Consider the following 24,622-nt stretch of genomic DNA (forward strand, 5'->3'; position numbering starts at 1 on the left):
CGTCACACATGACCACGCCCCCTCTGGGCGTCTGGCCGCACCCCGGGCCACGCCCTTGAAGTGACGTCACACGCCCTGAGCTCCGCCCCGCACAGGGGCAGCGATCCTGGGCACACTCCATTCGGTGACGTCACCCGACAGGCCACGCCCCACGATGAGGGTCACACGGCTAGCCACGCTCCGCTTGGGGGGCACAGGAGGAGCCACGCCCCTGTGATGTCACATGCAACACCACGCCCCGTTGAAGCACGACACACATGACCACGCCCTTTAATGACATCATGTGACAGACCACGCCCCCCGCGGGTATACACACATGACCACGCCCCCATGATGACATCATCAACACAACCGCGCCCCCTCTACCCAGTGACGTCACACGTCTGGCCCCGCCCCCCCCCCCGCGGGTTCCGCCCCTTAAAGGGGCCGAGGGTACCTGGCTGTCCGGGATTGGAGCTGGGCTGGGGGCTGTCCCCTGGGGAAAGGGACAAGGGCGGGGGGGACAGGGACACTGAGAGCTGGAGGGGGTGCAAAATCAGATTAGAGGATCTGCAGAAACACTAGGATACGGCGGGGGAAAGGACCTGGCTGGGGGGAATCAGACTTGGGGGGCACTGGGACCCTGGAGGGGGAGCAGCGGGACCTGGGGGGCATCAGAACCTTAAGGGGCACCAGGACCTGGGCGAGGGGACACTAGGAGGTCACTAGGACCGGGGGGAGGGGATTAGGCCGTGGGGGCGTACACTAGGACCCGGGGGGGATTATTGGATCCGGGGGGAACACTAGGACCTGGAATTGAGGAGGGACTAACACCTGGGGGTGGGAATTGGACCCGAGGAGCACTAGGGCCTGGGTGGCAGCAGGAGCTGGCCAGGGTGACAGTAGGACCCGGAGGGTGAAGGGACACTGCTCAGTGGCGGCTGCCATCGCCCGCTGCCTGCTGCAGAACTACATCACCCAGCACCCTCTGCGCGCCCCCGCTTGACAGACAGCCCACATGGGCAATCAGTATTGGCAGCTCCGCCAGTGGGCGGGGCGAGGCTGAGGGAACCAGCCAATGGGCGCGCGGGGCGGAGCGCCGCACGGCGCGGCGGGGGAAGATGGCGGCGTCGGGCCGGTGGCGGGCAGGGCTGGCCCTGCTGGCCGTGGCGCTGGGGCTCGGCGGGCCGCGGGCCGAGCAGACCGAGGAGCACCTCAAACGCGAGCACTCGCTGTCCAAGCCGTACCAGGGTGAGCGGGGCGGGCGGGCGGTGGGGTGTCGGACGGTGCCCGGTGCCGGTGCGCGGTACCGACGGTCCGTGTGGGCCGCAGGTGTGGGCTCGGCCAGCTCGGGGCTGTGGGACCTGCTGGGCAACGCCATGGTCATGACCCAGTTCATCCGCCTCACCCCCGACGTGCAGAGCAAGCAGGGAGCCGTGTGGAACCGAGTGGTGAGCACCGGGGGACGGCGGCGGGACCGGGGGGACACCGGGATGGGGGAATGGCTTGGGGACAGGGTTGGGGTCGTGACAGGAGGGGACCGGGGGGACACCGGGATGGGGAGGGATCAGGACAGGAGGGGACCAGGGGGACACCGGGATGGGGGAGATGGCGGGAGGAGAGGGTCGGGATAGGGACAGGAGGAGCCCGGGAACGGGGCATTAGAATAAAAAGGGGGACAGGGTTGGGATCTGGACAGGAGGGGACCGGGGGGACACCGGGATGGGTCGGGGGTCTGAGGGAGAAGGTTGGAAACCGGAGTGGGGCACCGGGATGGGGATGGAGGGCTGGAGGAGAGCATTGGGATTGGGGCAGGAGAGGGTTGCGATCCGAGTGGGACGCTGGGATGGAGTGGAAGGGGATGGGGAAGGGAATTGGGGTCGAGGGGACACCGGGATGGGGTAGGGGAGAGGGAAAGGGGAGATTGGGAGTGGGGAGGGCACTGGAATGGGATGGGGGGCTGGGGAAGGGGGTCGGGATTGGGGCAGGAGAAGATTGGGATGGGGTGGGGAGCACCGGAATGGGGAGGAGTGGGGCTGGGGGAGAGAATTGGGATTGGGATCAGGAGGAGGAGTGGGGCTGGGGGGAAGGGTTGGGATTGGGATCAGGAAGGGGAGGCTGGAGGAGATGGTGGGATTGAGGGGCTACACATTGTTGGGGGTGACTTTGGGGGCCTTTGGGGACATGGAGGGGTTGGGCTGGGGATGTCTGAGGCTCTAGGCTCAGGTGAATCCCAAGGTGGGAATTGGGGTGGGCTGGGGGGGAATGGGGAGATTTGGGCCCTTGACACTTCAGCTCCCAGTTGTCCATACAAGGTCTGAACCCCCCTGGGAATCTGAGGGAGGCCTGACCTGGATGATCCTTTCCAACCCCAAAAATGACATGATTCTGTACAATCCGTGAGGTTTTGTGCCCCAGAAGGCAACCCACTGCACGTTGGTTTGGAAAACAACCATGGAAAATGATCCATGGACGTAAATTCTTATTGCTAAAGAACACTGAGGGAGATTTTTCCCTTGGAATTCTGGTTCCTACAAAACATTGTGACTTCAGTGCAGGGAGTTAATTGGCAAATGATTAATGATTGCAATTAGCAGCTGCTCCTGAGGTTTTCCTGCTGCTTTCCTGGGTGTGAGTGTTGGTTTTGTTGGAGTTACTGCTGCCTGGGGAGAGCATGAGGTCGAAATTTAAACATTTTGGTGTTTAATCCTCATGTGACAACCAGTTCCCTGGGATTAATGATGTCTCCTGGGGTTATTTATCCATGCTCACATCCCAAACCCAGACCAGCAAAGGGAGCACAGGGAATGAGGAGGCAGGAGGAGCTGCAGAGGCAGGGATGGTGAGGACATTCCCTCATTTTCCACCCTTTTTTCTCTCCCCCAGCCGTGCTACCTGCGGGACTGGGAGATGCAGGTGCACTTCAAAATCCACGGGCAGGGCAAGAAGAACCTGAATGGGGATGGCTTTGCCATCTGGTACACCAAGGACAGGATGCAGCCAGGTGAACAGCAGTCCTGCCAATTTGGGAATTTGGGAGAAGGGCTTGGGGGACACCTTGGACACATGGGGCTTGGAGCAAGCTGGATTCATGGAAAATATCCACAAAAATGGGGTTGAGTGGTTCATAAGACTTTCCCAATGCAACCCAAGATTGTGTGGAATGAGGGGGTTTGAGGTCAGGGATGGAGCAGGGTTGTCTCAGTGTTTTTTGAGCAGATTTTGGGGTGATGTTTGGGATCCATAGGGGTGGAACAGCGTCATGCTGGTGTCCTGCTGAGCTGATTCTTGGGGATGAAGGGGTTTGGGGTCCATGGGGATGGAAAGGGCCATCCTGGTGTCCCATTGAGCAGAATTTTAGGGAGTTACAGAATTTGGGTTTCAGTGATAACAAGCACCACATCCTTTATCTGAGCTCCCCAGCCTCATCCCAGCCTCTCTCCTTGCTGCCAGGGCCTGTGTTTGGAAGCAAGGATAACTTCCTGGGGCTGGGAGTGTTCGTGGACACCTATCCCAACGAGGAGAAGCAGCAGGAGGTGAGGCCAGAGGGACACTCGGGGTGGGTCACACCCAAATGCTGGACACAGCTCTTCATCCTCAAAGCCAGGAACTCAGCCCTGCTCCTCCTCCTCCTCCTCCTCTTCCCATTCCTTTCCCACAGGTTGTTTCTTTGTCAGGGAAACTGGGAGAAGCCCAGGATGGATTTGTGGGCAGTTTTTCCCAAAGGAGAGAGTTTTAGGGCACAGAGCTGAGCTGATGGTGCCACATCCACACTGGGAGTTCTGCTTTTGGGGGCTGAGCCAGGAGTAGGGTGGGAGTAAAGCTGGAGCAGAGGCTGAGGAGCATTTCCCTGCTCCCAGGGGTAGCTCTGCCTCTTGGAAAGGTCTGAAGGCATTCACATTGCTGTGTTTGGGGGTTTGGAGGTGTCATTCCTGTGGAAAAGGAACTACTGGGATGGATAAACCCACTATTCCCACCCTGTTAGCACAGAGTCCTGAAATCCTGGAATGGTTTGGGTGGGAAGGACCTTAAATCCCATCCAGTGCCACCCCTGCCATGGCCAAGGACACCTTCCATAGATCCTGGTGGCTCCAGCCTGTCCTTGGGCACTTCCAGGGATCCAGGGGCAGCCACAGCTTTCCTGGGAATCCTATTGCTGGCAACTTCGTCACTCCCAGATTTCCTAATTCCAATTTCCCCCAAAACCAGGTGATGTTTCACCCCAGTATTGGTATTTTACAACCCCTGAGCACACCTGGAATAACTCCCAGCGTTTCTCTCAGCACCCAAACCCTCCAGCTCCTGCCATGTGCTGGGAAAAGCCTTCCCAAGCTGCCGGATTAGCAGGATATGGGATGGATCCCTGGATTTGTGGGGTGGCAGCTCTGCTTTCCCGGGATTAAGGGTTTTAATTAGAGGCAATAATTAGTGGAATGTGGGAGCAGGAGCCAGAAGGGGTCAGGACCTGGTAGAAGCTGTCACTGTGGGTTTCCAGCTGCTCCTTCCCACCTCCAAAAGGACAAAAAGCAGGATTTATTCCCGAGGGCAGAGCAGCAGCTTGGCTGTCAGTCAAGGCCATTCCCACGCTGCATATCCCAGGATTTAGCACTCACACCTCTCCCCATGGCTGCTCCCATCCCTGGCTCACTCCAGGGGGAATTTTCCCTGCTGGACTCTGCTCTGTGACCGTGTTGCTCTGTGCTCTCTCCTGCTTTGCGCTAATTCCGGAGGGCAGGCTCAGAAGAGGAGGTACAGCCCGGGAAACCAGGTACTGCCTCCTGCTGCTCCGGGGCTGGAATGCCCTGCTGCCAGCCCCAGGAGTGCCGGGGGGAGCCGGGAGAGGCTGCATGGAGAGAGAGAGGGGCTCTGGGCTGGGAGCTGAGCCTGAGGGGGGGAGTGGGGTCGTGCTGGGGGCTTGTTGAGTGGATTTTGGGGAATGGAGGAGTTTGGGATCCACAGGATGGAGCAGGATGGTCCTGTTGAGCAGATTTTGGGGAATGGAGGAGTTTGTGATCCATAGGGATGGAGCAGGATGGTCCTGGTGTCTCCTTGAGCAGATTCTGGGGAATGGAGGAGTTTGGGATCCATAGGGATGGAGCAGGATGATCCTGAGGTCCTGTTGAGCAGATTTTTGGGGGAGGAATTTGAAATCCATAGAGATGGAACAGGGTCATGCTGGTGGCTTGTTGAGTGCATTTTGGGGAATGGAGGAGTTTGGGATCCATATGGATGGAGCAGGGCCGTGCTGGGGTCTTGTTGAGCAGATTTTTAGGGAATGGAGGAGCTTGGGATCCATACAGATGGAGCAGGATGGTGCTGGGGTCTTGTGGAGAAGATTTTTGGGGAATGGAGGAGTTTGGGACTCATAGGGGTGGAGCAGGGCTGTGCTGGGGCCTTGTTGAGCTGATTTTGGGAGATGAAGGAGTTTGGGATCCACAGAGATGGAGCAGGATGGTCCTGAGGTCCTGTTGAACAGATTTTTGGGAAAGAGAGGAATTTGAAATCCATTGAGATGGAACAGGGCCGTTCTGAGGTCTTGTTGAGCAGATTTTGGGGAATGAAAGAGTTTGAGATCCAAAAGGATGGAACAGGGCCGTGCTGGGGTCTTGTTGAGCTGATTTGGGGAATGGAGGAGTTTGGGATTTTTAGGGATGGAGCAGGATGGTCCTGGGATCCTGTTGAGCATATTTTGGGGAATGGAGGAATTTGGGATCTGTATGGATGGAGTGAGGTCATGTTGGTGTCTCGAGCAGATTGTTTGGGATGAAGGAGTTTGGGATCCATGGGGGTGGAGCAGGGTCATGCTGGGGTCTTATTGAGCAGATTTTGGGGAATGGAGGAGTTTGGGATCCACAGGGATAGAGCAGGATGGTCCTAAGGTCCTGTTGAGTAGATTTTTGGGGAAGAATTTGAAATCCATAGAGATGGAACAGGGTCAGGCTGGGGTCTTGTGGAGCAGATTTCTTGGGGAATGGAAGAATTTGGGATCCATATGGATGGAGCAGGGCTGTGCTGGGCTCTTGTTGAGCAGATTGTTTGGCATGAAGGAGTTTGGGATCCATGGGGATGGAATGGGGTCATGCTGGTGTCTTGTTGAGCTGATTTTGGGGAGTGAAGGATTTCAGGATCCATAGGGATGGAGCAGGATGGTGCTGGTGTCTCACTGAGCAGATTTTGGGGAATGGAGCAGTTTGGGATCCATAGGGATGGAGCAGGATGGTGCCAGTGTGTTGTGGAGCAGATTATTTGGGATGAAGGAGTTTGAGGTCAGGGATGGAGCAGGGTCATGCTGGTGTCTTATTGAGCAGATTTTTGGGGTTTGGAATCCACAGTGATGGAGTGGGGCCATGCTGGTGACTTGTGGAGCTGATTTTTTGGGCATGAAGGGGTTTTGGGTCTGTGGGGATGGAGCAGGGTTGTGTTCAGGCAGATTATTTGGGATGAAGGAATTTGGGGTCAGGGATGGAGCAGGATTGTGTCTATGTATTGTTGAGACAGATTCCGCTGGAATGAAGGAGTTTGGGGTTCACGGGGATGGAGCAGGATGGTGTTGAGCAGATTCCTGGAGAGTGACAGAGTTTGGGATCATTCCCTTGTGGTGCTGAGCAGATCCCTGTGGGGTGAAGGACTTTGGGATCATAGTGTTGCTGTGCTGAGCAGATTCCTGTGGGATGAAAGACTTTGGGGTCAATCCAGTGTGATGCTGAGCAGATTCCTGTGGGATGGAGGACTTTAGGGTCATTCCAGCATTGTGCTGAGCAGATCTCTGTGGGGTAAAGGAGTTTGGGATCATACTGTTGCTGTGCTGAGCAGGTCCTTGTGGGGTGAAAGACTGTGGGATCATTCCAGTGTGGTGCTGAGCAGACTCCTGTGGGATGAAGGAGTTTGGGGTCACGCTGTTGTTGTGCTGAGCAGATCTCTAGGGAGTGATGGAGCTTGGGATCATAGTGTTGTTGTGCTGAGCAGATTCCTGTGGGGTGAAGGACTTTGGGATCAATCCAGTGTGGTGCTGAGCAGATCCCTGTGGCGTTCAGGACTTTGGGGTTGTACAGTTGCTGTGCTGAGCAGATCCCTATGGGGTGAATTCCTCTGGGACTGCCCTGTCTGTGGGGTGAATTTCTTTTGGGACTGCCCTGTCTGTGGGGTGAATTTTTTCGGGACTGCCCTATCTGTGGGGTGAATTTCTTTGGGACTGCCCTGTCTGTGGGGTGAATTTTTTCGGGACTGCCCTGTCTGTGGGGTGAGTTTCTTTTGGGGCTGCCCTGTCTGTGGGGTGAATTCCTCGGGGGCCACCACATCTCTGGGTTTCCGAGGCTCTCCGGGTTTCCAAGCCCCTCCTGGAGCAGTGTCCCTTTCCCCACCCCAGCGCGTGTTCCCCTACATCTCGGCCATGGTGAACAACGGCTCGCTGACCTACGACCACGACCGCGACGGGCGTCCCACCGAGCTGGGGGGCTGCACGGCCATGGTGCGCAACCTCAACCACGACACCTTCCTCGTCATCCGCTACGTCAAGAGGAGGCTGACGGTGAGTTCCCAGATCCCTGCTGGATCCTGGGTGGGATTCCTGAGTGGGTCTGGGTGGGGCACTGGAGGGATTCCCGAGGAGATCTGGTTGGGGCTCTGGGGGGATTCCTGAGTGGATCTGGGTAGGATTCCCAAGGAGATCTGCATGGGATTCCCAGGTGGATCCAGGTGGGGCTCCAGGTGGGATTCCTGAGTGGATCCAAGGGGCTCTGTATGGGATTCCTGAGTGGATCCAAGGGGTCTGAATGGGATTCCTGAGGAAATCTGGATGGGATTCCTAAGTAGGTGTGGGTGGCTCTGGGGATGATTCCCAAGAGAATCTGGATGGGATTCCCGAGTGGATCTGGATGGGGCTCTGGGTGGGATTCCTGAGTGGATCTGGGGGCCTCTGGGTGGGATTCCCGAGGAGATCTGGATGGGATTCCTAAGTGGATCCAGGTGGGGCTCCAGGTGGGATCCCTGAGTGGATCTAGATGGGGCTCTGGGGGGATTCCTGAGTGGATCTGGGTGGTGCTCTGGATGGGATTCCTGAGGAGATCTGGATGGGATTCCTGAGTGGATCCAGGTGGGGCTCCAGGTGGGATTCCCAAGTAGATCTGGGGGGCTCTGGATGGGATTCCCAAGGAGATCTGGATGGAATTCCCAAGTGGATCTGGGTGCCTTCAGGGATGATTCCCAAATGGATCTGGATGGGATTCCTGAGTGGATCTGGGGTGGCTCCAGCTGGGATTCCTGAGCAGCTCTGGGCAGGGCTCCAGAGGGATCCTAGGGGATCTGGGGGTTTCCCTTGTGTCCCCCTGGGGCTCAGGGAGCCGCTGGCCCGGCAGGTGCTGATCGACATCGACGGCAAGCACGAGTGGAGGGACTGCATCGACGTGCCGGGGGTGCGGCTGCCCCGCGGGTACTACTTTGGGACATCCTCTGTCACCGGCGACCTGTCAGGTACAGCCCGGGGGATTCCTGAGCGGATCCGGGGGGCTCCAGGTGGGATTCCTGGGTGGATCTGGGGGGCTCCAGGTGGGATTCCCAAGCAGATCCAGGTCGGGCTCCAGGGAAATTCCTGAGTGGATCCAGGTGGGGCTCCCAATGGAATTCCCAAGTAGATCCAGATGGGATTCCCAAGTGGATCCAGGTGAGGCTCCCAATGGAATTCCCAAGCAGATATGGGTGGCTCTGGATGAAATTCCCAAGCAGATCCAGATGGGATTCCTGAGCAGCTCAGGGTGGGGTTCTGGATGGGATTCCTGAGTGAATCCAAGTGGGACTCTGGATGGAATTCCCGAGCAGATCTGGGTGGAGCTCCAGCTGGGATTCCCGAGCAGATCTGGGTGGGACTCCCAATGGGATTCCTGAGCAGATCCAGGTGCAGCTCAGGCCTCGTGGAAGTGTTTAAGGACCTCTCCCTGCTGGAGCTTGGTTGGGATCTTGGTGTGACACCTGAGGAGCCCTGGTTTGGGCCCTGAGGGTTTGTCCAGGCAGTGCTTCCCACTTTTCCTGAGCTCCCTGGGGATCCCAGGCCAGGGGAGGAGTAAAACCTTGGGATGAGCATGGAATAAAACCAGGATGAGCATGGGATAAACCGTTGGGATGAGCATGGATTTCCCAGCCCCAGAGTGATCCCTGGCTGTTTCCCTTTGGATTTCTGAACTCCAGATCAATCCCTGGCTGTTTCCCTTTGGATTCCCCAGCCCCAAATCAATCTCTGGGTGTTTCCCTTTGGATTTCCCAGCTCCAGATCAATCCCTGGATTTTTCCCTTTGGATTTCCCAGCCCCAGATCAATCCCTGTCTGTTCCAGAGGAGAGAAGCAGCCAGGCATTCCTAGGAATGCTTTCACCAAACCCAAACCCTCTGCTTTCCTCACCTCCTCAGAGCTCCCCAAGCCAGATCTGCCCCTCTTCCAGATGTTTTCACCCCATTTGAGTTCTTCCCCCTCTAAACCTCATTCCTGGGCCCATTTTTGGCTCCAACAAAATCTCCTTTCCCTCTCACACCCCTACCCAGAGCCCAGACCCACGTGAGGCTGCCAGCACCACATTCCTTTGTGTTTCCAAGTCCTTTTAAATCACATAATCTCCCAGTTTGGGCTGGTTTGGAGTTTTTTAGCAGCTTTAAAAGTTCCTGCTGGCCACAAACCTTCCAAGGATGAACATCCAACCCCCAGGAGGTGTTTTTCTCCCTTTTGCAGACAACCACGACATCATCTCGCTGAAGCTGTACCAGCTGACGGTGGAGAGGACACCAGAGGAGGAGAAGAGGGACAGGGAAGTGTTTCTGCCTGTTGTGGACAACCTGAAGCTGCCAGGAAGTGAGTGGGAGTTGGGGAAGTGGGAGCAGCAGGGATTTGGGGGGATTTGGGGCTGGGGAGGGAAAATGAACCCTGATTTTGGGGGCAAAGGTGTCTACTGTGAGGGTCTGTCTGTCGTGCTCTGGCCAGTGTGGGGTGGGTGGGATGGGGATGTGGGAGAGAGGTGGATTTTGTCCCGTTCCAAAATGCCAAAATCCTGTTCCAAAATGGCAAAATTCCATTGCAAAATCCCCAAATCCCATCCCAAAATCCTGTTCCAAAATGCCAAAATCCCATCCCGAAATCCCGTTCCAAAATCCCAAAATTCTACTTCAAAATTCCAAAATCCCATTTCCAAAATGCCATTCCAAAATGCTGAAATCCCATTCCAAAATTCTAAAATCCTACTCCTAAATCCCAAAATGCTATTTCAAAATTCCAAAATCCCGTTCCAAAATTCCTTTCCAAAGTCCAAAAATCCCATTTCAAAATCCCAAAATCCTGTTCCAAAATCCCATTCCAAAATCCCATTCCAAAATGCCAAAATCCCGTTTCCAAAATACCAAAATGCTGTTCCAAAATCCCTTCCCAAAATGCCAAAATCCCATTCCAGAATCCCATTCCAAAATGCCAAAATCCTGTTTCAAAATCCCGTTCCAAAATCCCAGTATCCCATTCCAAAATCCAGTTTCAAAATCCCATTACAAAATTCTAAAATCTCATTCCAAAATCCCAAAATCCTATTTCAATATCGCAAAATCCTGTTCCAAAATTCCAAAATCCCAGAATCCCATCCCAAAATCCCATTCCAAAGTGCCAAAATCCCGTTCCAAAATCCCATCATCCCATCCCAAAATCCCAAAATCCCATTCCAAAATCCCATCCCAAAATCCTGTTCCAAAATGCCAAAATCACATCCCAAAATGTGAAAATCCCATTCCAAAATGCCAAAATCCCGTTCCAAAATGCCGCAATCACATCCCAGAATTCCAAAATGCCAAAATCCTATTCCAAAATCCCCAAATCCCATCCCAAAATCATGTTCCAAAATCCCATTGCAAAATGCCAAAATCCCATTGCAAAATGCCAAAATCCCGTTCCAAAATCCCATTGCAAAATGCCAAAATCCCATTGCAAAATGCCAAAATCCCATCCCAAAATCCTGTTCCAAAATGCCAAAATCCCATCCCAAAATCCCCAAATCCCATCCCAAAATCCCACCACCAGTCTCAGAGGTCCAGCTCTGTCCCATCCATAGCTGTGGGGTCGTTCCACTCCCCCAGCTCAGGGAAACCCCCGGAATTCCAGCATTCCCAGCTCTCAGGAATGTTCCCCTCTCTGTTCCCTGTGCAGTGGAGGCGCCGCTGGAGCCCATGAGTGGCCTCGCGCTCTTCCTCATCGTCTTCTTCTCGCTGGTCGCCATCGTCTTCGCCATCGTCATCGGCATCATCGTCTACAACAAGTGGCAGGAGCAGAGCCGGAAACATTTCTATTGACCCGGGAATGCCCGGGATAGCCTGGGATATCCTGTTCTGGGGCTTTGCCGGATGCATCCCGATCCCACCCAGCCCAGGCCGTGCCCGACGGTAGGGACAGCTTGGATTTGGTGGGGACAGCCCACCACACCCACCACACCCACCCAACACCACCACACCCACCACACCGGATCCCGGTGGGGACAGCCTGGATCCCGGTGGGGACAGCCTGGATCTCGTTGGGGACAGCCTGGATCCCAGTGGGGACAGCCTGGATCCCAGTGGGGACAGCCTGGATTCGGTGGGGACAACCCATATCCCGGTGGGGACAGCCTGGCTTTGGTGGGGACATCCCGGATCCTGGAGGGGACAGCCTGGATCCCAGTGGAGACATCCCGGATCCCAGAGGGAACAACCCAGATCCCGGAGGGGACAGCCTGGATCTCACTGGGGACAACCTAGATCCTGATGGGGACAGCCTGGATCCCGGCGGGAATGGCACCAGGGAGCCTCAGAGCAGGAATGGGGCCGGAGCTGGGACAGTGCCATCCCAGCTGAGGGGTGCAGCCTGGCTTTTCCCCAGATTCCTGCTGGAATTCCTCGATGGAAACACCAGGAGAGACTTCCCAAGCTCTTCCTCCCAGCCTGCTTCGCCCTCAGAACCCTCTGGACAAGTCCCACTGAACGCTGATGGTTCTCCCTTTGGATGAGCTTTCCCAGCAGGATGAGCTGGACAATCCTCCTGGCCACTGTCCCCTCCTCGTCTGGGGACTCACACCCCTGTCCCAGCATGTGGCTGCCCCTGCATGTGCTGTCCTGGCTCCGGCCAGCGCTTCCCCCCCGGAGCTCGCCGGGAGATCCCGCGGTCACTCCGAGCCTCTGGCCGGGAGCTGGGGCCGTTCCTACCTCACTGACTGCTCGGGACTGGGATTTCTCCTGCTGCTCCTCCACCCCTGGGTGCTCCCAGGAGAGGGAGGTGTTGGATCAGTGCTGCCCCAGGGATTTGGGATTTGGACATCCTCGCCGGGATCCGGGAGAGTTGAGTCCAGCCGTGTGGCTTCCCGGGATATTCCCACCCAGGACAGGTCCCTGTGGCCAGGGAAGGCTGCTGGTGATTCTCCACGCTGTTTTCCAAGTGCCCAAGGGGTGTTGTGGCATGGAAGGAGAGTTTTCCTGGTGTTCTGCCTCTTTTTTTGTTGCCTGATCCGCAGGATCCGATCGCCTGTGCCTCTCCCTGGAGCTAAACTGGTGTTTGGAATAAATGTTGAGGGCTGTGTGTGACGTGGCCTCCGTGGTCCTTGTCACTGGATGTGCCATTCCCTCTCCAGGCTGATCCCGGGGTGTTGACGTCCTGCTGAATCAGAATCCTGGAATGGGTTGGGTTGGAAGGACCTCAAATCCCATCTGATGCCACCCTGGGACACCTTCCCTATCCCAGGGTGCTCCAGCCTGGCCTTGGACACTCCAGGGATCCAGAGGCAGCCACAGCTTCTCTGGGAATTCCATCACCACCCTCACAGGGAAAAAATCCTCCCCAAAATCCCATTTAACTCTCCCCTTTCCCAGTGTGTCCCCATTCCCTGTGTCCTGTCCCTCCAGCCCTTGTCCCCAGTCCCTCTCCAGCTCTCCTGGAGCTCCTTTAGGCACAGGAATGGCTCTGAGATCTTCTCTAGGCAACCTAACTGCCTTCATGGGCAGAAATTCCTTCCCAAAATCCCATCTAAACCAGCCCATGGAATCCTGTTCCCATCCCATTATCCCATCCCAATCCCATCCCATCCTGCTCTGCCCACTCCTCTCCCCAGCTCCCCCTCACCCCTGTGCCACCCATGTCCCCCTGTGCCACCCCAGCCCCCCGTGTCCCCGAGGGGTCCTGAGTCCCCAAAGGGTCCTGACCCCCCCCCGGACCGACCCTGCCCCCCCAGTCACACCACACGAGGTGACACCAAATGCCATCGCTTTATTGGGATGGGAGTGACCAGAGCGCCACCATGGGTGTGTCCCCACCATGGAAGTGTCCCCTCACCATGAATGTTGCCCCCCCATGGATATGTTTCCCAACCTCTGGATGTGTCCCCTTCGTGGCTGTCCCCCTCCGGTGTCCCTGTCACTGTTGCTAGTCTCCCCGGTGTCACTGTCCCCCCCGGTGTCCCTGTCACCGTGCCTTCCTGCGCAGGTAGAAGGCAGTGGCGGCAGGGGGTGGCTGCAGCCCCAGCGGTGTCACTGTCCCTTCCTGCGCAGGTAGAAGGTGGTAGCGGCGAGGATGACCCCCCGGCTGTCCCTGTCACTGTCCCTCTGTCCCCCCCGGTGTCACTGTCCCTTCCTGTGCAGGTAGAAGGCGGTGGCTCCAGGAGGTGGCCGCAGCCCTAGCGGTGTCCCTGTCCCCCTCTCCCTGTCCCCCTGTCCCTGTCACTTTCCCTTCCTGCGCAGGTAGAAGGCGGTGGCGGCAGGGGGTGGCCGCAGCCCCAGCGGTGTCCCCGGTGTCGCCGCGGTGCTCAGGAAGAGCCCCGGGTGCGCCGCAGCCTCGAAGGTGTGCGTGGAGCCGCCGAAGGTCTTGTAGAAGGTGAAGGGCGTGGTGCTGTCCTTGTCGCGCGAGAAGAGCTCCAGCAGCCCCACGTCCTGCGGGGACACCGCGGGGACAGCGCTGGGACAGAGCAGGGACACGGCCCGGGGTGGGGGACAATGCTGGGACAATGCTGGGACATGGCTCGGGACAGCAAGGGACAGAGCCCGGGATGACACTGGCATGGAGAGCAACCAGGACCTAGTGGGGTCGCTGTGAGGAGCTCCAGGTGACACTGTCTCTGGGTCACACCGTGTCCAGGTGACATCACCTCGAGGAACCCCCATGTCCAGGTGTCCCCATGTCCAGGTGACCCCATGTGACTTGAGCTGACCCATGTCACATTGACCCACCCTGGCTTGTCCCACCTTGCTGTCCCCACCTCCCCACACTGCCCCACACTGCCCTGTCCCCACAGTGTCCCCAAGGTGCTCCACACTGAGTTGTCCCCAAGGTTGTCCCCAAGCTGCCCCACCCCACCCTGTCCCCCCACTGTCCCCGATGGTCCCACACTGCCCTGTCCCCCCGATGTCCCCAAGCTGCCCCACACCGAGCTGTCCCCAAGCTGCCCTCCCGCCCTGTCCCCCGGTGTCCCCAAGCTGCCCACCCCGCCCTGTCCCCCCGCTGTCCCCAGCTGTCCCCCGGTGTCACCTCGAGGCTGAGGTGTGGCTCGGGGCCGGAGCTGCAGCACAGCGCGCGGCTGCCACCGCGGATGCCCAGGATGAGGGGACAGCGGTGACGCTCCAGGTGCCGGTTGGGGACCACGCTGATGGGCTCTGCGGGGTGACACGGCGGTGGGCGGGGGTGGTGTCACCCCCCTGTCACCCCCCGGGGGACACACCCACCTTCCTGGGCGGCGTTGGCGGCCTGCAGGCTGGTGGCCACCAGGTGACCGTCCTGCAGGCACAGTCCCTTCTGCTCCGTGTCCCTCAGGATGTAGTGGTACGGCTGAGGTGACGGACGGGACGCTGCTGTGGCCACCGAGAACTCTGGGGACATCGTGGGGACAGCGTGTGGATGTGGGGATAGCATGGGGATAACATGAGGACATGGGGACATCATGGGGACATGTAGTGGCATGGCTGGGGTGACAGCCGTGACTCTGCCGTGGCCACCGCGAGCTCTGGGGACACCATGGGGACACCGTAGGGACATGGGGACACCGTAGGGACATGGAGACACAGGAGGGGACATGGGGATGTCAGGGTGTGGGGGCATCCCAGGGACATGGGGACACCATGGGGACATGGAGAAGAGACATGTAGTGGTATGGCTGAGGTGATGGCCGTGACTCTGCTGTGACCACTGTGAACCCTGGGGACACCATGGGGACATGGAGATGTGGGGACATGGGGACATCACAGGGACATGGGTAGCCAGGGATGTGGGGATATGGGGACGTGGGGCAAGGTAGGAACAGAGGGATGTGGGGGACATCATAGGGACATGAGAGCATCACAGGGACATGGGGACATCACAGGGACATGGGGACATCACAGGGACATGGGGAGCCAGAGTTGTGGAGATGTGGGGACATGGGGACATGGGGACATGGGGACATGGGCAGGAGACACAGGGCAAGGTGGGGACATGGGGATAGACAGGTGGGGAAATGGGGCATGGGGACATGGGGACATCACAGGGACATGGGGAGACAGGGACATGGGGATGTGGGGACAGGAGGAGGGGATGTTGGCATGTGGGGACCCCACAGGGACATGGGGACATCACTGGGGCATGGCAGCCAGGGACGTGGAGATGTGGGGATATGGGGTGTGGGGCGAGGGGGGAAGATGGGGACATGGGGACAGGGGGTGATGGGCATGTGGGACGGGGACATGGGGACACCACAAGGGTGTGGGGACAGGGGACATGGTGAGGATGGACATCTGGAGCCATTGGGGACATTGGGGACATGGGGCATTCTGTGGACATGGAGATGGGGGACATGGGGACAGGCAAGGGACACCCAGGGCATGTGGGACATGAGGACACCACAGGGACATGGGGACCGGGAGCAGGCCCGGGGGGGCACGGTGGGGACATGGACGGGGACACCAGGACCTGTGACCACCACAGCAATGGGGACATGGGGACATGTGGGGCAGGGGTGGACATGGGGACACAGGGCCAGGGACACAAGGACACGGGGCCAGCACTTACCACCTGTCCCCAGGAATTCCTTGAACAAAGCCTCCATGTCGGGGTCGATGACATTGTCCCCTGTCCCCTCCATCAGCCTCGGCGGAGCTCCCCGGGGATTCCTGGCACATCTGCGGGGACAAGGCGGTGACAAGGGGTGACCCGGGGGGTGACCGGGGGGTGACCCGGGGGGTGACACGGGGGTGGCACTGTCCCACTCACCGGCCGGCAGCTCTGGACACTCGGGACATGGCCGGGCCTGCGGGAGAAGGTGGCACGCGGGTGACACAGGTGACACGGGCGGGGACATCCCCGGTGCCAGCCGCGCCCCGGGCGGGGACTGTCCCCAGCGGGACCCGCCTTGTCCCCAGCAGTACCTGCGGAGTTGTCACCTCTCGTCCTGCGTCCTCTGTGTGCCACTCGCGCGGTGACAGTGGCTTGATGGGGACAGTGGCACCTGCGCAGCTGTCGCCTCTGTCACCTGCTGGGATCTCGTCTGTGTGCCACCCGCGCGGTGACAGTGGCTTTATAGGGCAGAGCCCGCCCCGATAATGGGACAAGTGGGTGACAGGGACGCCGAGCGATGGCGAAATGCCACCTCATGCCGCTGTCACCGCGCCGGGGATGTCCCCTGTGCTGTCTTCCCCGTGCCAGCCCTGTCCCCGCAGTGTCCCCTGTCCCGTGTGTGCACCGGAGATGTCCCCTGTGCCTTGTCCCCACGGTGTCCCCATGCCCCTGTCCCTGTGGTTTTATGTCCCCTGTCCCCATGGTCCCAAATTCCTTGTCCCCGCGATGCCCACATCCCCTGTCCCCGCGGTGTCCCCACGTCCCATTCCCACGGGGATCCCATGTCCCCCTGGTGTCCATGTGTCCCCAAAACCCCCTGTCCCTATTGTCCCCCACCCCCTGTCCCCATGACCCATGTCCCGTCCGTGCTGTCCCCGGATCCCAGACCCCTGTCCCCGCCGTGTCCCCGTGCCGCCTTCGTGTCCCCCGTGTGTCCCCCGTGTCGCTGGTGTCCCTGTGTCCCGTTCCCGCCCCTCCGTGTCGCATGTCCCCATGCCCCGTTCCCGTCCCCCGTGCTGTCCCCGTGTCGCGTTCCTGTCTCCCCACGTGTCCCCTGTGTCGCGGTGTCCCTGCCGTGTCCCCATGCCCCTTCCCCGTCCCCCCGTGGTGTCCCCGCGGTGTCCCCCGCGTCGCGTGTCCCCTGTGTTCCCTGTGTCCCCTCTGTCCCCTCAGTGACCGCGTGTCCCATTCCCGCCTCCCGCCTGTCCCCCCGTGGTGTCCCCCGTGTCGCATTCCCGCCCCCTTGTCCCCCAAGTCCCCGCGATGTCCCCTTGATGTCGCCGGGCGTGCCGGGCGTGTCGCGCGGCCCCACAGATCCGGGAAGGGGCGGAGCCGTGGGGCAGCCCCGGGAATGTCCCCTGCTGTCCCCAACGCGCGGGTGGCGCAAGAGCGGCCATCCCCCGCGGTGACACGGGGCCACCCCGCCCTGTCCCTTCCGAGCCACCCACGCCACGAGCACCGCGTGTTCTCAGCATCTTTATTCATTCGTGTCGCCCCGAGGGTGGCGCTGTCCCCAGAGAGGGATATCGCTGTCCCCAGAGGGTGGCGCTGTCCCCGGGGGGGGGAGGATCGCACCATCCCAGGGGATATCGCTGTCCCCAAGGGGTGGCACTGTCTTGGAGGGATGTCACCATCCTGGGGCAAATGCCACCAAGGATAGAGAAAGGCACCGTCCTGGAGGGGATGTCACCCTGCCTGGTGGGATGTCACTGTCCTCAAAGCGATGGCACCATCGTGGGGGTGATGCCGCTCTCCCCAGGAGGATGTCACCATCCTGGGGGCAATGCCACCCTCCCTGGGTGAGGATGTCACTGTCCTGGGGGTGATGTCACCTTCCCCAGCAGGATGACACCCTCCCTGGGTGAGGATGGCACTGTCCCTGGTGGGACGGCACTGTCCCCAAAGGGATGTCACCACCCTGGGGGCAATGTTACCCTCCCCAGGAGGATGTCACCACCTTCAGCAGGATGTCACCCTCCCCAGAGGGATGTCACTGTCCCCAAAGGGATGCCACCTTCCACCGGGTGCTGCCACCTTCCCCTGGGGGATGTCACCACCTCGGTGACAATGCCACCCCCCGCAGCAATCCTGTCCGCCTCCCCATCCCATCGCGCTCAGCAGAGCTGGAAGTAGAAGTCGATGAGGTGGGAGGTGGCAGGGCTGGAGGTGACATCGCGGCGGTGGCACAGCGCCAGCGGCTGGTGGCCGTGCAGGGACGTGCAGAGGAACCAGCCGGGGTGCGCCGCCGCCTCGAAGCGCCACAGTCCCTCGGCGTACGAGCGGAAGAAGGTGAAAGCCACCGCCGTGTCACCGGCTTGCGGCAGCGAGCGGATGTCCACGTCCTGCGGGACATCCCGGTGTCACCCGCGGGGACGGCGCCGGCCCCGTGGCGCATCGTCCCAGGGCTCAGCACGCTGTGTCCCCATCCCGGAATGTCCCTGTCCCCGCGGTCCCTGTGTCCCCGCCCGAAAATGTCCCCATCCCAGAATGTCCCCGTCCCCGCAACGTCCCGTCCCCGCGGTCCCCGTGTCCCCACCCCCCCACAAAGTCCCAGTCCCTGAGGTCCTCCCCGTGTCCCCACCCCGCAGTGTCCCATCCCCATGGTCCCCAAGTCTCCACCCCGTGGTCCCCAGGTCCCCATGGTGTCCCCATTCCCGTGGCGTCCCACCCCAATCCTTTCATTGTCCCCATCTCCACCACCAGCCGCGAGGTGTCCCTGTCCCCACAGTGTCCCCATCCCCTTGGCATCCCTGTCCCCATGGTGTCTCCACCCCCTTGATGTCCCCATTCCCTTGACATCCCCATCCCCTCAGTGTCCCCTCGGTGTTCCCATCCCCACAGCGACCCCATTCCCCTCGGTGTCCCCATGCCTCTGCTGTCCCCATCCCCTTAATGTCCCCCTCCTGCTCCCTCCAATGTCCCCTCAGTGTCCCCATTCCCTTGATGTCCCCATCCCTCTGGTGCCCCCTTGATGTCCTCATCCTTGCAGTGTCCCCACTCTCTTGGCATCCCCATCGCTCTGGTGTCCCCACCCCCTTGATGTCCCCATTCCCTTGATGTCCCCAACCCCTTGATATCCCCATCCCCTCGATGTCCCCATCCCTTCAACGCCCCCACCCCACTCCCTCCGGTGTCCCCTTGCCATCCCCACCCCCTGGCACCCCCAGCCCCATCCCCAGGCTGTCCCCTCGGTGTCCCCGCAGTGTCCCCTGGCTGTCCCCACCTGCAGTCTCAGCCGCGGCTCCCCGGCCAGCCCCGGCTCGGTGGTCAAGCAGCGAGAGCCACGCCGGATGCCCAGGATGACCGGCAGCCGCGAGGGCTCCAGGGCCCGGTTGGGCACCCAGAACACCTTCTCTGCGGGTGACACGGGGACAGTGACCCTCAGTGCATCCCCAAGTGTCCCCCACCCCATCCCCGCGGTGTCCCCGTGTCACCTTCCAGCGCGGCGTTGGCTCCCTGCAGGTGGCCGGCCACCAGCTGGTCATCGCGCAGGTACAGCGACTTCTGGTTCACGTCCCAGAGCCTGCGGGGCACGGCATGGACAGCGGGGCCACCGCCGTGCCCGTGTCCCCACCCCAAGATGTCCCCGTGTCCCCACCCTGCGGTGTCCCCACCCCGCAATGTCCCCGTGTCCTCTCCCCACAACGTCCCCATCCCGCAATGTCCCTATCCCTGTGATCCCCATGTTCTGCCCCACAATGTCCCCACTCCCATGGTCCCCATGGTGTCCCCATTCCCATGGTGTCCCATCCCCAATCCTTTCATTGTCCCCATCCCCATCATCCCTCCCACGGTGTCCCTGTCCCCACGGTGTCCCCATTCCCTTGGCATCCTCACCCCAGGCGTGTCCCTGTGACGTCCCTGTCCCCATCCCCTTGGCATCCTGTCCCCACGGTGTCCCTATCCCCTTGGCGTCCCTGTCCCCTTGGTGTCCCTGTCCCCATGGTGTCCCTGTCCTCATCCCCGTGGTGTCCCCATCCCCTTGGCATCCTGTCCCCACGGTGTCCCCGTCCCCTTGGCGTCCCTGTCCTCTTGGTGTCCCTCTCCCCACAGTGTCCCCATCCCCTTGGCATCCCTGTCCCCTTGGTGTCCCTGTCCCCATCCCCTTGGTGTCCCCATCCCCTTGGCATCCTGTCCCCTTGGTGTCCCTCTCCCCACAGTGTCCCCATCCCCTTGGCATCCTGTCCCCTTGGTGTCCCTGTCCTCACTGTGTCCCTGTCTTCATCCTCCTGGTGTCCCCATCCCCTTGGCATCCCTGTCCTCACAGTGTCCCCATCCCCTGGACATCCTCCCCCCAGCCGTGTCCCCGTGCTGTCCCCAGTGCCACCCGGGCTGTCCCTTACCGGTACTCGAAGACTTTGGTCTGCACGGCGGGCGCGTGGCAGAGGGCGAAGCCTTCAGCCTCTGCGCGGAGGAAGAGGAGGGCGAGGCTGAGGGCAGCGACCGCCACCCCCCCGCGCCCCCTGCCCGCGCCCCCCGAACCCCTCCCGGCGGTGTCACCGCGGGCTCCGTGTCCCCCCCGGCCCGGGGTCCCCGGACAGCGCTCACCCATGGGACCCCCGAGTGCTGCGGTGACACCGAGCGAGGGAGGAAGGAAGGAAGGAGGCTGGCGGTGGTGTTGCCACACCGCTGGGAAGGGCGGGTCCCGCCCTGCCTATTGCTCAGCACCCCCGCGGGGTGAGAACCGAGGTGACACATGGCGAGGGGCGACAGCGCGACACAGCGCGGGGCACCGCGACCCCCGCGCGGGCTGCGGCGGGGTTCGAACCCTCGACCTCCCCAGCGAGGGAGCGGCGCGCTCCCTGTTGCGCCACCGCGGCGGCGGGTGCGCATGCGCAGTGCAGGAGCGGGGACAACCCCACAGCGGCGGCGTGGGGAGAGCTGAGTGGCCGCGGGGGCTTGGCGCATGCGCAGAGTGAGGCGCGAGGCCACGAAGCGCGGCCGGAGCTGTGAGGGCGATATTGCGCATGCGCAACACGGGGACTGAGGCTGCGGGGCATGCGCGGAGCACTGAGGGCCGCTGGTGCGCATGCGCGCTGAGCCAGCTGAGGCGCCGGCGCATGCGCAGAGCGCCCCCCAGCGGCCGGGCAGGCGGGCGGGAGGGAGCATGGCGGCGCTGGGGGAGGCGCTGAGGGCGGCGGTGGCCGCGATGCTGCTGCTCGGCTGGGGCGCCCAGGGGCTCTACTTCCACATCGGCGAGACCGAGAAGCGCTGCTTCATCGAGGAGATCCCCGACGAGACCATGGTCATCGGTGCGGGCGGCAGGGACCGCCGGGGAATGGCGGGGGCTGGAGAGGCCGGCGGGGTCTGAGGGGTAACGGGAGGGACCAGCGGGCTGTGCGGGGGTGGGAGGAGAGACCACCGGGCACTGCGGTGCGTGGGGAGACCAGCGGGCTGTGAGGCGGGGGAGAGACCACCGGGCTGTGAGGAGGGGGGAGCTAACGGGAGGAACCACCGGGCCCGGCGGGGGGTGAGGAGACCACCGGCACCGGCGGTGACAACGGGAGGGACAGCGAGGGACAGCGACGTGGGCGAGACCACCGGGGAGCGCGGGGGTGATGGGCGCGACCTTTGGGCACCGGCGGGGGGAGCTAACGGGACGGACCATTGGGGACCGGAGGGGGGGCGGAGGTTACCGGGAACCGGGAGGAACCATTGCGGGGCTTGGGGGGTAAGGAGGAGACCACCGGGATCCGGGGTGGGCAGCGGGAGCGGTGAGCGGCGCTACCGGGATGGGGGTAGCGGGATGGAGGGTCCGGAGCCGGCCCGACCTGTGTCCCCCTCGCCGCCAGGGAATTACCGGACACAGCTGTGGGACAAACAGTCCGAGTCCTTCCTGCCCTCCACGCCGGGGCTCGGCATGCACGTGGAGGTCAAGGACCCCGACGGCAAGGTGTGGGGGGCTCCCGGGACTGGGGAGGGGTCCCTGGGGGGCTCCCCGGGACTGGGGAGGGGTCCCTGGGGGGCTCCCCGGGCATGGGGAGGGGTCCCTGGGGGGCTCGGGCACCCATCGGGGGTGGATGGGGGTCCCTGGGTGTCCCTGGCGTCGCTGTGAGCTGGGGTGTGGGGTCCTTGGGGGGCTCAGTGTCCCCCCGACAAAGGCAGGGGGTCCCTGGGGAGCACTGGGGGCCACTCCAGCTGGGATGGACATCCCTGGGTGTCCCTGGAGGTCCCTTGGGGAGCCACTCGAGCCAGGCTGGGGGTCCCTGGATGTCCCTGGGTGTCCCTGGGTGTCCCTGGGGTGCCACTGCAGCCAGGCCAGGGTCCCTAGGGGTCCCTTGGGGTGCCACTCCAGGCTGGATGGGGGTCCCTGGACATCCCTGGGTGTCCCTGAGTGCCACTCCAGCTGGGATGGGGGTCCCTGGGATGCCACTCCAGCCAGGCCAGGGTCCCTAGGGAGCACTGAGTGTCACTCCAGCCTGGATGGGGGTCCTTGGCCCAGCCCAGCTGTGTCTCATGTCCCAGTGCCCAGTTTGTGACAGTGACCACATCCCAGTTGCCGTGGGGTGACAGTGACTGTGTCCCAGTCCCCATGGGGTGACAGTGGCTGTGTCCCAGTACCGAGGCAGTGACAGTAGCCATATCCTGGTACCCAGGGCAGTGACAGTATCCATGTCTCAATGCTCAAGGGGTGACAGTGGCCATGTCCCAGTGCCCAGTGAGTGACAGTTGCCATGTCCCAGTGCCTGTGAGGTGCTAGTGGTTCTGCCCTGGTGCCTGGGGGTTGACAGTGGCTGTGTCCCAGTGCCTGTGGGGTGACAGTGGCCTCATCCTGGTCCCCGTGGGATGACAGTGATCACATCCCAGTACACCTGGCGTGACAGTGATCGTGTCCTGGTGCCTATGGGGTGACAGTGACCACATCCCAGTCCCCGGGCAGTGCCAGTGACCATATCCCGGTGCCCGAGCAGTGCCAGCAGCCACACCCCGGTCCCCGCGGGCTGGCGCCATTGTCGCTGTCCCCTGGCAGGTGGTGCTGTCGCGGCAGTACGGCTCCGAGGGACGCTTCACCTTCACGTCGCACACGCCGGGCGAGCACCAGATCTGCCTGCACTCCAACTCCACCCGCATGGCGCTGTTCGCCGGGGGCAAACTGGTAATGGGGGAATCCCCTGGGCGGTGCCAGCCCTGTGGCAGCGCTGGGACAGCCCGGTGACAGCCCTGTCCCCGCAGCGGGTGCACCTGGACATCCAGGTGGGTGAGCACACCAACAACTACCCCGAGATCGCCGCCAAGGACAAGCTGACCGAGCTGCAGCTGCGAGCCAGGCAGCTGCTGGACCAGGTGGAGCAGATCCAGAAGGAGCAGAACTACCAGAGGGTGAGCGGGGGGCTGGTTTTGGGGGGAATCTGTGGGGTTTTGGGGTGAATCTGTGGGGTTTTGGGAGGAATCTGTGGGGTTTTGGGGTGAATCTGTGGGGTTTTGGGAGGAATCTGTGGGGTTTTGGGGTGAATCTGGGGTTTTGGGGTCAATCTGTGGGGTTTTGGGGTCAATCTGTGGGGTTTTGGGGTCAATCTGTGGGGTTTTGGGAGGAATCTGTGGGGTTTTGGGGGGAATCTGTGGGGTTTTAGGAGGAATCTGTGGTTTTGGGGGAGTCTGTGGGGTTTTGGGTGAATCTGTGGGGTTTTGGAGGTGAATCTGTGGGGTTTTGGGGGGAATCTGTGGGGTTTTAGGAGGAATCTGTGGGGTTTGGGAGGAATCTGTGGGGTTTGGGAGGAATCTGTAGGGATTTAGGGTGAATCTGTGGGGTTTTAGGAGGAATCTGTGGGGTTTTGGGAGGAATCTGTGGGGTTTTGAGGGGAATCTGTGGGGTTTTGGGAGAAATCTGTGGGGTTTTGAGGTGAATCTGTGGGGTTTTGGGGTGAATCTGTGGGGTTTTGGGGTGAATCTGTGGGGCTTGGGGTCAATCTGTGGGGTTTTGGGAGGAATCTGTGGGGTTTTGGGGTGCATCTGTGGGGTTTTAGGAGGAATCTGGTTTTGGGGGTGAATCTGTGGGATTTTAGGGGGAATCTGTGGGGTTTTGGGAGGAATCTGTGGGGTTTTAGGGGGAATCTGTGGGGTTTTAGGGTCAATCTGTGGGGTTTTGGGGGGAATCTGTGGGATTTTGGGTCTCACTGATCTCTGTTTTCGTGGATTCGGGCAGTACCGGGAGGAGAGGTTCCGGATGACCAGCGAGAGCACGAACCAGAGGGTGCTCTGGTGGTCCATAGCCCAAACCATCATCCTCATCCTCACCGGCATCTGGCAGATGAGGCACCTCAAGAGCTTCTTCGAGGCCAAGAAGTTGGTGTAGCCCTCCTGCCCACCCCAAATCCCATCCCACCCCCCAAAAGGGGGATCCCACCCACCCCTGGGCCTGGGGAGGGACCCTTGCTGCCTGCTGGGACCCTGGGGGGGTGTGGGATGCCCTGTGAGCCATGGGGGAAGCTGGGGGACACCCCCGAGGTGGTTTTTTTGGGGTGGAAATAAAGGATTTTTGTTCCACCGAGAGTTGTTGGTGCATTTTTGGGGTGGGGAGGGGAGTCTGGCACTCCAGGATGGGGTTTCAGGCATCCAGCTGCCTGTCCATAGGGTGTTTAGCCGC

The 24,622-nt window shown here is 60.8% G+C and overlaps 4 protein-coding genes across 8 annotated transcripts; 2 read left to right on the top strand and 2 right to left on the bottom strand.

Annotated features, from left to right (window-relative positions):
* Positions 1-880: 880 nt before the first annotated feature.
* LOC146420103 (VIP36-like protein) lies at positions 881-12,548 on the top strand. Of its 3 annotated transcripts, XM_085048635.1 has the most exons (10): positions 1,058-1,230; positions 1,312-1,430; positions 2,866-2,983; positions 3,433-3,515; positions 4,715-4,747; positions 7,346-7,507; positions 8,334-8,448; positions 9,694-9,813; positions 11,146-11,388; positions 11,454-12,548. In XM_085048635.1, the coding sequence occupies exons 1-9, from the start codon at positions 1,101-1,103 to the stop codon at positions 11,286-11,288; spliced, it is 1,023 nt and encodes a 340-aa protein (XP_084904761.1). In that variant the 5' UTR covers positions 1,058-1,100; the 3' UTR covers positions 11,289-11,388; positions 11,454-12,548. The 3 variants fall into 3 exon arrangements, with proteins under 3 accessions (XP_084904763.1, XP_084904761.1, XP_084904762.1); XM_085048636.1 differs by lacking the exon at positions 4,715-4,747 and having other exon boundaries at positions 1,059-1,230; XM_085048637.1 differs by lacking the exons at positions 8,334-8,448; positions 9,694-9,813; positions 11,146-11,388; positions 11,454-12,548 and adding an exon at positions 7,589-7,766 and having other exon boundaries at positions 881-1,230; positions 7,346-7,554.
* Positions 12,549-13,488: 940 nt separating this feature from the next.
* LOC146420104 (interleukin-1 family member 10-like) lies at positions 13,489-16,673 on the bottom strand. Of its 2 annotated transcripts, none has more exons than XM_085048643.1 (6): positions 16,350-16,673; positions 16,195-16,231; positions 15,994-16,103; positions 14,676-14,819; positions 14,482-14,606; positions 13,489-13,886 (listed from the first exon to the last, which is right to left on the bottom strand). In XM_085048643.1, exons 2-6 carry the CDS (start codon positions 16,221-16,223, stop codon positions 13,677-13,679), a joined length of 618 nt encoding a protein of 205 aa, XP_084904769.1. In that variant the 5' UTR covers positions 16,224-16,231; positions 16,350-16,673; the 3' UTR covers positions 13,489-13,676. The 2 variants fall into 2 exon arrangements, with proteins under 2 accessions (XP_084904769.1, XP_084904770.1); XM_085048644.1 differs by having other exon boundaries at positions 15,997-16,103; positions 16,350-16,670.
* An 828-nt stretch (positions 16,674-17,501) lies between these two features.
* LOC146420105 (interleukin-1 family member 10-like) lies at positions 17,502-20,886 on the bottom strand. 2 transcript variants are annotated; one of them, XR_014849266.1, is made up of 6 exons: positions 20,587-20,886; positions 20,382-20,442; positions 19,473-19,561; positions 19,262-19,392; positions 17,953-18,380; positions 17,502-17,870 (listed from the first exon to the last, which is right to left on the bottom strand). XR_014849266.1 is itself a non-coding variant. In XM_085048641.1 (5 exons), the coding sequence occupies exons 1-5, from the start codon at positions 20,588-20,590 to the stop codon at positions 18,153-18,155; spliced, it is 513 nt and encodes a 170-aa protein (XP_084904767.1). In that variant the 5' UTR covers positions 20,591-20,886; the 3' UTR covers positions 17,502-18,152. The 2 variants fall into 2 exon arrangements, 1 of the variants encoding a protein (XP_084904767.1); XM_085048641.1 differs by having other exon boundaries at positions 17,502-18,380.
* Positions 20,887-21,103: 217 nt separating this feature from the next.
* LOC146420106 (transmembrane emp24 domain-containing protein 4) lies at positions 21,104-24,524 on the top strand. Its single transcript, XM_085048640.1, has 5 exons — positions 21,104-21,290; positions 21,831-21,931; positions 23,009-23,134; positions 23,212-23,358; positions 24,182-24,524. The coding sequence occupies exons 1-5, from the start codon at positions 21,146-21,148 to the stop codon at positions 24,329-24,331; spliced, it is 669 nt and encodes a 222-aa protein (XP_084904766.1). The 5' UTR covers positions 21,104-21,145; the 3' UTR covers positions 24,332-24,524.
* Positions 24,525-24,622: the final 98 nt, after the last annotated feature.

This window comes from Lichenostomus cassidix, unplaced genomic scaffold, assembly GCF_008360975.1.
Source record: "Lichenostomus cassidix isolate B80296 unplaced genomic scaffold, HeHo_3.0 HiC_scaffold_714, whole genome shotgun sequence".
Lineage (NCBI taxonomy): Eukaryota > Metazoa > Chordata > Aves > Passeriformes > Meliphagidae > Lichenostomus > Lichenostomus cassidix.

Coding starts and splice junctions, on each gene's coding strand:
- LOC146420103 (XM_085048635.1), top strand. CDS start 1,101: ATGGCGGCGTCGGGCCGGTGGCGGGCAGGGCTGGCCCTGCTGGCCGTG. Junction 1,431..2,865: donor GAGCCGTGTGGAACCGAGTG/GTGAGCACCGGG, acceptor TCTCTCCCCCAG/CCGTGCTACCTGCGGGACTG. Junction 2,984..3,432: donor CAAGGACAGGATGCAGCCAG/GTGAACAGCAGT, acceptor CCTTGCTGCCAG/GGCCTGTGTTTGGAAGCAAG.
- LOC146420104 (XM_085048643.1), bottom strand. CDS start 16,223: ATGTCCCGAGTGTCCAGAGCTGCCGGCCG. Junction 16,104..16,194: donor GTGTCCAGAGCTGCCGGCCG/GTGAGTGGGACA, acceptor TTGTCCCCGCAG/ATGTGCCAGGAATCCCCGGG. Junction 14,820..15,993: donor GGAATTCCTGGGGACAGGTG/GTAAGTGCTGGC, acceptor CGATGTCCCCAG/AGTTCTCGGTGGCCACAGCA.
- LOC146420105 (XM_085048641.1), bottom strand. Junction 19,562..20,381: donor ACCAAAGTCTTCGAGTACCG/GTAAGGGACAGC, acceptor CGTGCCCCGCAG/GCTCTGGGACGTGAACCAGA. Junction 19,393..19,472: donor AGCCAACGCCGCGCTGGAAG/GTGACACGGGGA, acceptor TGTCACCCGCAG/AGAAGGTGTTCTGGGTGCCC.
- LOC146420106 (XM_085048640.1), top strand. CDS start 21,146: ATGGCGGCGCTGGGGGAGGCGCTGAGGGCGGCGGTGGCCGCGATGCTG. Junction 23,135..23,211: donor TGTTCGCCGGGGGCAAACTG/GTAATGGGGGAA, acceptor CTGTCCCCGCAG/CGGGTGCACCTGGACATCCA. Junction 23,359..24,181: donor AGGAGCAGAACTACCAGAGG/GTGAGCGGGGGG, acceptor GGATTCGGGCAG/TACCGGGAGGAGAGGTTCCG.